General features: G+C 36.8%; 1 protein-coding gene across 1 annotated transcript; it reads right to left on the minus strand.

The window, feature by feature from the left end:
• Positions 1–915: 915 nt before the first annotated feature.
• LOC148415669 (phosphatidylinositol transfer protein alpha isoform-like) lies at positions 916–10,466 on the minus strand. Its single transcript, XM_088427232.1, has 12 exons — positions 10,253–10,466; positions 7,140–7,170; positions 5,531–5,676; positions 5,064–5,155; positions 4,893–4,900; positions 4,619–4,693; positions 3,835–3,918; positions 3,630–3,707; positions 3,433–3,543; positions 3,207–3,329; positions 1,743–1,790; positions 916–1,669 (listed from the first exon to the last, which is right to left on the minus strand). Exons 1-11 carry the CDS (start codon positions 10,267–10,269, stop codon positions 1,746–1,748), a joined length of 810 nt encoding a protein of 269 aa, XP_088283358.1. The 5' UTR covers positions 10,270–10,466; the 3' UTR covers positions 916–1,669; positions 1,743–1,745.
• Positions 10,467–11,367: the final 901 nt, after the last annotated feature.

An 11,367-nucleotide genomic window follows, 5' to 3' on the forward strand; every position in this document is an offset into this window, starting at 1 on the left:
AAACCGATCCTGAGAGGAGTTAGCATGTTCTTCCAGTACCACATTCCAAAAAAAACATCCAGTATTTTAATTGAACACTCTTTAACTTGCCCATCAGGGTGATTGTGCATGGGGATTGTTATTTGTCTGCGTGTGCCAGCATTTGGCTGGCTACCAGTTAAGTCTACTCCCTGAAAATAGCTACAGCCCGCTGTGGTTTGTAAAATGAATGATTGAGCTTCATTTACTCTGCCCGATAAGAAAGTATTGTATTGTATTGTACTAGTGAGTCGGTACTGGGAGAAATTGGTGCAGAGAACATTTAAAAAAAATCTTGTGCAAGGTTTACAAACTTAAAGGGACACTGTGTAAGATTCCGACCGTTTTTCATTATGGACAGCAGGAGGTGCTGCATTTACCATTGTCTGTAGCTATATCATGGCAGCCTCCGGAGAAGTGCCACCCCCTATGTAATATCATTTTATGATAACTAGAATTATGATTATATTTAAAACATACTGTTGCTTGTTAAGAACATTTATTTTCAAGTTTTTGCAATTTTATAATCACTTATTTCTTTTTAATAAACAGTCTAACAATAAGAACAGTTCTAAACTTGATTTAAAAAAATCAAAACTTAAAAAGGGTACTGTCTTTAGGTGGCCAAAAAATGCTCACAAACCATCGAGCTGTAAGTGTGGAAAAGATTAAATAAGGACTAAGGGTTCAATTTTGTATGATTTTCATGTGTGTACAGTATGATTTATTGACTTGTGGTGTTGATGCTTGTGACGTTATTTCCTTGCCAATGAGAACTATAACACATGCAGACTGTTTCATGCATTCTGTAAATGTCAACACCCTTGAATAAATTCAAAGGTTCCATGACTGACAGGCACATAATAATAAACCTAATACACAAATGATTATAAACAGTTATGCAAAGTATTTCTTTATGCATTGTTAATTTCCCAACCATTCTCGGTTCTGCATGTGAATCAAAAGAACAAGATGAAAACAAAATATGACAAAAGTGTACATTTAATGTACACTGATAGACACCCCAAAGGATTACAATAAAACCAGTATCATTTCAGCTAACAGACATTAGAATAGATTAGCAAATATTTGCAAACCGTCTGTTCATTTATGATAGTAACAATAACACCTGCAACAAAAAACTGAAAACAAAAGTTCCTGTTTACAAAACAGGTTAGCTCAAGCATCCATTATGTCAGAAACTTCCATCCTCCTGTGAATGAGCCTTTAAAAATGAAAAAACTTTACTTAACAACAGGTAGTTTTAGCGGAACCCATAAAGTGTTTTGTCGTGGTTGATCAAATGACACGCAAACCTTACAAAGATAGCAAAAGGATTGTGTGGAAGCCCCAAACAACACTAACCACCAAAACAAGTTTCTGAAGCAGTGTGTGCGTCACTGTATTAAAAAATGAAATCCATTAAAAGTCTGTCACCTTTTGTAGAGAACCTCCAGCAATAAAATGGTGACAGGTCAATCAAGTGCAATCTGGGCATAACAAATGACTGACAAAGGATAACCGAAAAATGGCACAGAACTAAACCCAATCACTTTAGAATGTATAATTATAATCTTGCAGTATTCTTGTATTCGGGAGGGGGAGGTCTTGGCCCAGTGAGTCAAGAAACGAGTCCGCATGACGGCGCCAACTGAAAAGCAGATGTTTCGTTAGTTTCAAAATAAAACTGGTCAAATGTATGAATTATTAATCACTTTGCTTACCCCTCATTCATCAATGCTCATGCCTTTGACCTCACCGTTTTGCCTCATCTGTGGAATGATACAGGTCACAAACATAAATCTTACGTAGCTGATACGTTCTAAAATTACATCTGGGATCGGTCCCTCCTGACTTTATTACTTGCATATGTGCAAATGAGAACATAAAAAATGGCTATGGAAAAGATAAGTTGCATATCTGTGAAGTGTTCCTTTTGAAATGTACATACATGTTAATTGAATGCTGCAAATGGAACACCTGTATTTTGTGGTTTAGTACAAATGTATGGCAGACCAAAGTTTAAAAAAAAAAAAGCTTTACAAACAAACATTTGTAAATAATTGACTGACACTGCCTTGTTCCTAAAAGTGAAAAACAACGGAACTGTACTTCACAGTATTTGTATTATTTTAAATTGAAGCCACTTTTATGTCTAGGGATGCACATAACCAGTACATAGGTATGCATGCGAGACAGAAATCACTGATGTAAAACATAGCGTGCTTCACTTAGCAAATTTGCATACACTACCTAATTTTCACCCATGACAACAACCGAGCCTGAGCTGAACATTGTTTGTTTGTTTTTTTTTTTTTAAATGGCTCCAAGGTGTGCCATGGCTTGAAGTATTCTTAAATGTGGTGTCGGATCCTCAGATAGTAGACAAAACTGGTGTGTTTGACACAGGACTCTTGATTTGACAAGAATGAAAAGATCATATGAATGTAGAGCAACCGACGGCTAACAAACACGCTAATTGAGAAGCAATAGCTAATCACCCCCTTGCTAGGTAGCAAGACAAACAGAAGAACAACAAAAGTTCCCATGTCTTCCTATTCTGGGGGTAATTCTTTGTTTACAGAAGGGGCTTAAACTGGCTGTCTGGGTTGCGTATCATTCTTGTGAAGGTGTGAAGGAGATCATTTACATTGTCACTTTACAGTTGATGGCGAATTTACCTCTGACTTCCTTGGACTAATTAAACTGGGTCCCAAACAAACCACGCAAACCATAACTGATGGATTGATGAAACTTTTTGTGGACGTAGGCTGCCTGCCCACACACAGATGCTGCTAATGTGTGCGCAACACTGAGATGGACTGTTTTTAATGAAAGAAAGGATGCGTACCAAATACTGTGTCCTGGTACTTTGAATAGCCCAGGAAAAAATTATGTGCACCCCCGTGTATGTCGCTTTATGCAGTTCGATAACTGAAATTGTATTTTTTTCATGCACCACTAGAGGGAGGTGAAATCATATCAGGCTTAGGGCTTTCCCATTCAATAATACCAAATGCCCAAACATCTTCTGTCCAGTAAGATTTTCCCATAAGATTGACCTTATGTTTGAGCTGTGTTTAGAATTGATTTTGGAATTGATGTTTTTTTTTTTTTTTCATGAAAAATCTCTGAGAATGCAAAGGTGCAATTTCATTAAGGAACAAGCATTGATTCTCTTTAGTCACCTCATCCAGCTCTTTCTTTGTCTCTTCCTCCATTTTTCGGATGTCATCCATGGAAAGATCAATCCATTTATCAATCAAGCAGAATAGCTGTCGGTGGAAGTGAGTGAAAATACGTCTCTCCATCTGCGCAAAAGAGAATATTAGCAATAGAACACTAAAAACGCGCACAGGCACTTTAGTTGCAGTTCACGTATCAACGCATCCAACGTTAATATGACTTCCAAACCTTCTGAATGATGCTCTCCACCTTTGACTGCAGGCCCACCCACTTGAAGCGAACCGAGACCAGTTTATAGGCGCACATATGTGGACAGCTACCGTTGTTGAGAATTTCTTTCTGCAAACACAAATGCAACAAACACCAAAAGTGTTTCATGTCTGTCACAGTAAAACGCTTTTATTATCTCAATTAACGATGTCTACCTTCCATTCAGGTCCCAGGGGCCCTCTTCCTGTTTTTTCGGACTTAAAAATGGCTGGATCCTGATCTGCTTTGTACTCCTAAACAGAAAAGCCAAGTGCATCTTGAATCACAAACTAGTTACAGTGTACTGCGTATGTCAAATGATCCCCTGCAAGCGGACTGACATAAAATCCCTGCCGCTCTAAGTTGATTTAATTTTTTTACCTTGTCAGAGATACCTTTTCTGTCAGCAATGTCGATGTTTACAACCTCCACTTCATCCCATACACTTTTCTCGAGTCCGTGTATCTGCAACAAGACATGGAAAATGAAGACGTTGTTGTCGTTTTACTTAGAAAAAAAATACACTTACATATAAATCATTTATAAAAATGCAGATGTGCTTATTATTTTTAAAAGTGATGGCTTGGAAATGGTAGTGCTTCGCAACGGGATGCATCTTCTCATCTCTTTTTCATGCACAGATTGCATTTTGAACTTTGTTGCTTCCGAGAAATGAAAGTCGAGACCTTAAGGAAGCTGTCCAAAACTGGACATTTCCTTGCAAAATGATTTTTTTCCTCCATCAATAACTCGAAACTAATATCGTCAACATTTTGTATTGTATGACTGTTTTGTGAAAAAACGTCACAAACATTTTTTTGTCATTTGCCTGATGATTCATATTTTTGTAATACATTTACATAAACACTTTACGAATGTACTAAAAAGTTTACTGTTCTACATGCAAATCGTAATAAAATGTAATTATGTGTCGTGGCTAAAACATAAAATTCACTGACAAACTGACTAAAATAAGTTCTGAGTTTTCTATTCTTTTCAAATTTACTTTCGCTATCAACCATCCAGAGGAAGGAATACAAGGGTCTGTTACGATTGAATGGATTGATTTACAAAACATAGCATAACTAATACGCAATGCGATTTAGACAGGTGGTTGAAAGCAATTGAAAGTTTTCGCTTATAACAAGCACATTACACAACTCACATTCTCCTGTTCTCCCATGTCTGGCTCGTGCCGTGTTTCAACCTTAATTTCGAAATTTTCTTTCATGTATGGATTCTGAAAACATATAAAATAGGGTGAGTCACATTCCAAGGCACTCTGTGAATTTGCAAGAATAAACGTAAATATCTGTATGTGTAATTATCAAGTGTCCAGCTGTATCTTTGACTGTATTTCATTTGTCTACCACCGTCACCAAGTTTTACACACGAGGATTTCACATGCATGTACCGACGTAAATAAAATTATTACTTACAGTGAGAACTTTCTCGGGGTTGTCCAATGAATGATGGATATAACAGTGAAGAGCAGACACTTTTGGTTAATTCATTTTCTCACAAATGTCCAATTTAAATACATTACAGTCAGTAATTTGATTCAGAATTTGCACCACAAAGGGTTTTTTTTCTGTTATTGTAGTACTCACTGGTTTTGCAGTAGGGATACGCATTCCAGGCGCGTTCATGAACTTCAAGTGATCCCTTTGGTGCAAGCAAACGCACAAAGCGTGGCACTTTACTGGAGAGACAAATAAGAGTGCACTTTAATGCAAAAAATACACACGCACAAAAGAAACTTGAATTTGTATGAATATTTTTCGATGGATTAATTGCAGCTGGCCATTGAAATAAGCTCTAATTGATGATTGATTTCATTCATCTGGGAACACTGTACTCCAGATTTAAGACTTTGTGGGGTAAAACAAAGTTCATACAATCAAACCTTTGTGAAGTGGTACTTCCTTTTAGGGTATGGACCAAAACAAAATCCGTCAGAATTAGAATACAAAATTTGATCTTGTGAATGGTGCACATAAGCAATGGAATCAAATGGAAATGGAAAATAACTTAAAATTCAAAATGAAAATGTTCATGTGGCGGTGTGCAAAGTAACCTCTTGAGGTGGTAGATCTTGTGGGTATACTGTCCCCGTTCTCCATTTTCTTCATAGGGCTCATTGACCACTACTTCAACACCCTCTCCTCCACCGGTCTCATTCTTGCTGGCTTCCGCTACCGTATACAGCTGACCCACTTGATACTGCAAGAGAAGAGAATTTCATTTCCATCTGTTTTTGGAAAAAAAGTCAACACTTTTTTCCAAAGGTCGGCATTTTAAATTTTTGCTGGTCCTTCATTTGCAATCCCTTTGGTATGTGGACCCTCTTCCGGCAAGTGGTTTTTGAAAGTTTAACCATACTAAAAGATTACTTTTTTTAATCTATTCAACTCCCACAAGACTGAAAAAAAACATTCACTTGTACGTCTAAAAAGATACACATTTGTCAATATTGAAAATTTATTAGCCATCTATTATGATTAATCTGGAATCGCCAATTTCACTTGAAAGACAAGGGGCTGTCCATGTGAGCAGGAGCGTAGGAATGTTACTTGCCATGTAAAACCTGAATGTTTCCTTTTGCACCTAAAGGATGTGATCCAAGCCTTTGTGAATTTTCAGGGCTACCAGTTAACATTCAACTGCGATCAGCAAACAGGTTGAACTTGTTATCTTTGGTTCGAACACGCTGAGCCGATATGCTCTCTCTTCCCTACTTGGTTATTGGAAACAATATTTATTGGGCCTTGGAAAAATGCTGTCAAAATGTGTGGAAAGAATTCTCAATGAATTTCAAGAATTTTATTGCATGCTTGGCTTAAAGATAAACAGAACTCAGGTCCCTGAACTGAGACGTGGACGTGCTAACCACTGCTCCACTGAGCCGCTATGATATTATTAAAGTTCTAAAATTAGCATGAATTAAAAAAAGAAAAAAAAATCGACTTAAATATCAACTCTGCATCGATTCTATCAATTCTCTGATCAATCTACACAGCCCTAATATATAGTTAAAGATCAGTATATTTAATCAATCACAATCTATCATGTTTCTGAGATGGTTCATATCCAAATATCAAGAATAAAGTTACAGATACAAGTCAACAAGTGACTTTCCTAAGCTTGGTCTCAAGTAGGTTTTGCCTTATTGTATTCCAGGAGATCAAAGGTAAAGCAGTCACACACAAGTCCAAATCAGTCTGGCTGGGACAACACATTTTGCTCTGTGTTGAGAAGGAGCTAAATAAAGAGGCTATTGTTTGAGGCAGGATTATGGATTAAAGGGAAGAAAGAGAAAAAAAACCTGCAAGTGCTTCAAAGAAACAGCACATTTTGCAAGCAGTATAAAATGTATGAATGCGGCTGCATGTCAAAATTGAGTCAGCGTGCAGTCCGATCCAGTCCCCAAAAGACACTCGATTCATTTTGACACCAAACGTGACAACACCCCGTCTATGTGCACACCTTATGGCTCATTTACCAAAACAATGGGACATTTTTACATCCAGAAATGCTTCGCCACTTTGGACTAAATGTCTTCATGCAGAAGAAAAAAAACTGCTTCATTAACATTGGATGGACCGTTTTGCAATCATTAGAATTGACTGGGAGCAACATCAAATTTGATAGTCCTTGACGAAGTAAGTACGAAGGAAAGTTTTTACCTCATCCACTGAAACAGGCAGGACGATTCGGCTAGGAAAGAAACACAAACACAAGACATTAGAACATTGCAAAACAACAAGATTTTTCATTTCCATCTTCCGGACTAAGGCACACTTAACCCTTGTGGCATTATGTTACAAATAATGGAAATTCCTTTAATTTTTTTATGATATAAAAAAAATCAATGGGGAAAAACACAAGGGAGCTGAAATTTCCAGCAGATGATTTAAACGTGAAATTTCAAAATGCAACGATTCAGACATTTTGAGGTGATGGCAGTCGGACGTGCGAGATTTTGTGAACAAAAATAATCATTGTCCACATTTTAGACCATATAAAACCAACATAATTACAATTTTGAGATTTTAATAGGTTTTATGACATTGATTTTCCCGCGATTTTTGCAACATTCCGTTGAGCGGCACGGCAGTCAAACTATGTCAGCAAACAGAAAATTCTTTGTCAACTTGTGTTTCACCTCAAGACAGTAGGTGGCAGTAGAGACTAGCTAATGGCTATGTCATCATCACGGCGCAGACTACAAAAACAAATCATACTATTTTTCAATTTTTGTGGGTGTTAATGGATAAAACTGATGCCACTGAACAATTTGAGTGGTTGAAGGAAAAAAATATTCATATATAACTTTAATTATGACGCCTTTATGTGTCCCCCCCCTTCTCCCATGCCTTATAACTCAGTGCACCCTATATATGGACATTTCGCAAAGTAAATATTTTTATTTAGACACCATTTTATAATTTGATGTGTTTTATAGTCCGAAAACTACACCACTACGTGTCAACACGATGTCTAAAAACATCAAAATCATTCTTCAATGTCCTCAGTCATTGCCATGAGGTTTCGAAAATGAAATAGTCGAAGCAACCTGGAAGCCCTCCCTTCAGAATTGTTTCAACTCAAATTAACTGACAAATGGCGCAACTGAACTCGGAGCATGCTAGAATTCTGACCTATAACACAGCAGAAACTGCAGAGACCAGCAAGAATGAGCAGGAACATTTGATGACTTGGTGTGTAAAGGCCAACAGAGCACAGTCAGAGCCAGCTCTGCCTTCGCTGTTGGCCTGAACGCAATCACAAGCACTGACATACATTTACAATCTAAACTATAATAACATTTGTTATATTCAATTGGATTTATTCATTTGCGACAATTTATAATAGTTGTGTTTTGTTTGGCTGCACCGCTTCCTCTATGTCTGATTTTTTCATATTCCAGCTTGGTGTGCTGCCATGTCAATCTAATTAACTTGTGAAGGACCTTCAGAATAAGCAGTGGTGGGCCATTTAACCTAAACAATATTAGCAATGTTATTTTTAACTAATCAGATCTTAAATTTGTCCTCACAGGGCCTGCCCAGGCTGGTTAGCTAGCCTTCAATGACATCAATATTTTTCTGATTGGTTGACAACAGCAAGCCCCGTTTGAACAGCAAAACATGCTACTAAGATCTGTAAACACAAAAGAATTATTCATCAATCTCTTGTGAGAATACTTGTGGCACAGCACCGGTGGATTCACATTTTTGCATTTTTTTTTCATAAATGTTTATTGCTGCTGTTTTTTTTTATTTTTGATTTAGCCAATCTCTATTTTCCATGGAAAAAAAAATATTTAGGGCATATCAGATTTTTTTGGGACATTTTTTTTGCCAGTGTATTTCAGTGGGTGTCTATTATATGCAGGTTTATGCTCTTCATAAACAAAATTTGCTTTGGTTCACAAACTCACTCATTCACAAACTGTTTCAAAGCTAAATTGTGATTCGTCATGCACAGCCGAAACACCTGGCACAGTGTATCACTTAGTCACTTATATGGCTTTGAACAGCTATTTATGGAGAAAATTGCTTCATGTTACTAATGGAACAAGTTTTATTGTACTCCAATGTTTTTTTTTCACATTTTTCTCAGGTTATTAGTTATGTTCTATATTTATAGCATGTAGAATAGTTGTGTGATATTATACTGTGATTTCATTTAGGTACCAAAGGCACAGCCCTTCACTGGTAAGGGTTAGGATTACATATCATAGTGATCAAATGTACCCCATTAAAAAAGAAAATGTAATAAGTGTTTAAAGTACATTGGCTCTTCTTTTCAAATTTCAAACTGTGGTTTAACCTAAACCTCTGCTTTTGTATCTCAAGACTTGTTTAATTCTGCCGACTCCCACAATCAGTTTTACAAAAGAAGTTTCACAGAAACCTAAAGAGGAAGAGCAAACAAACCAACAAATCAAGACAAAAGGCAAGGGGTTAGTGTGAAAACCTTGTACCTATTCTGTGTACATATGAGTCCCATTTTGGATTATATCTTCTTGATTTGATATCTAATTAATTGCCACCTCTTGTTGCAGGTAAGTCTAGCAGGGCTGGAAATTTTCATGGGTGAAACAGACCTTTTGACCACCCCATTGTGAGTTGTTTTAACAAAAAGGTAAAGGTCACAAAATGCAAAGTATTCTGATAGAAAATACATTTTAGATGTTACAAGGTGTAATAATTGAACATGTCTGCTCTTTTCAGAGAACTTTGTACTGCGATCACGTGACAGCTAACCACTGAATGGTATATCTACCAGTCATGCTTAATTGTAAGACTTGTTTATTGTAATACTGTGTCAAATTTACGATATACGTTATAACAATAAAATTGACATAAAAGCCATTCATTCATTCATTCATTCCAAAATGTCATTCAAATTTTCGAGAATTTATTACTGCCTTGCTTTTGCGTATCCTCCACCTAGTAATCATTTCAAAGACAACTTAAACGTTTACGAGACATTCGCATGAATAAATTCGGGCGAATATTCGACAAATATTGTGTCAATTTGATTAAAAGCGAGTTAATAGCGAATGCAGCGGTAAGATCCTCTTCCTGTTTAATTACGTCGCAGTCGAACGCTTCTTAAACTCCAGCTCATTTCTAACCATTTCAAAAACAATTATGCACTAAACTCGACTCGAATCAGCACCGAAAAAGCAGGAAACGACAAATCACATTGACACGTTAAACAAATGTGAGCCAAGATGACATTTTTTTTCAATCTCAACTATTTGAAACGACAACTTTCTGTTACTCACAATTCTCGAATCAACATATTGAAGCCGCTTTCGTCCAGACGAGAGGATATGAAACCTCGAGGAGTTTCTTTTCAATCAAAAATGTTCAGTCGCCAATTCGTCGCTTGTCTCCCTTGACGCTGCCGCTGCTGTCTTTTTCCAGGATTAAAATAAAAAAACAAACAAAAAAAAGGCACTCAAGAGAAAGGAAGGGACGGAAAGGAAAGGGAGGGGCAGAGTTCCCACCTACTTTCAGGTAACTCCGTCGTGTTGCGTTCACGAGTCACCGGAAGTGTACAAAAATCGAGTTTCTCACACTGGTGTATTTACTCTGTATATTAAAGGTATATTGTACAAAACATGTGCATAAGACATATAAAAAATGATCATTCTCGGTTGAAGGATGTCAAAAAATGATCATGTCTATCATATGCAATCATAAACATCCACGTGTTAAGTGTCAACTATTTTCAGACACACTTGGGATTAAGTGTTTGGACATTGTTAAGATGTTTAAAAACAACTTTGAGATTGTTTTTTTTTAAATGACGTGACCAGAAATACTGTTTAAAAAAAAGGGTGTGTGGTGTGAGAAATGTTAGAAGAGTAGCTGTCAAAAAGTGTGTGTGTATTCTTCTTACAGAAGAGTAGAATAGAATAGAATAGAATAGAATAGAATAGAATAGAATAGAATAGAATAGAATAGAATGCCTGTGTTGTCATGAAAAGCTGGTATACAACAAAATTTGGAGCGCTTCGTTTTAAAGCTCGTTTTAAACAAATATGAGAAATAATTAGAAGCAACAGTTTCACGGGGTGTAATTGTTATTTTCAGTGTGTTCTTGTTTTGTTGTTATTCAGAACGTTAATAAAGCGACTGGGCCCATTTTGAGGCTCCCTCTAAAGTTAGGATTTTCATAAAACTGAATACTCTTCTAAGACAGGTTGGAAAAATATGTATTCATGAAGTACTTGAAATGTAAAATATTAACCATAAAAATACAACAGCACTCCCTTGCTTCAAAAATGGTTTGTCAGGTAGGTGGTTAGTTCTTCTATGAGAGTAGTTCAAAAGAGCCAGATGTGACTCTGGAGCCATGGGTTGCAGAACCCTGCCTTAGAAGCAGATATTCAGG

Source organism: Hippichthys cyanospilos, chromosome 11 (genome assembly GCF_059441005.1).
Source record: "Hippichthys cyanospilos isolate Australia breed blue-spotted pipefish chromosome 11, RoL_Hcya_1.0, whole genome shotgun sequence".
NCBI lineage: Eukaryota > Metazoa > Chordata > Actinopteri > Syngnathiformes > Syngnathidae > Hippichthys > Hippichthys cyanospilos.

Excerpts from the sequence above, each read along its gene's own strand:
- LOC148415669 (XM_088427232.1), bottom strand. Across the intron at positions 3,919-4,618 it reads ACATGGGAGAACAGGAGAAT|ATACACGGACTCGAGAAAAG; the intron begins GTGAGTTGTGTA and ends GTCTTGTTGCAG. Across the intron at positions 3,330-3,432 it reads TGGAGAGCATCATTCAGAAG|ATGGAGAGACGTATTTTCAC; the intron begins GTTTGGAAGTCA and ends TCTTTTGCGCAG.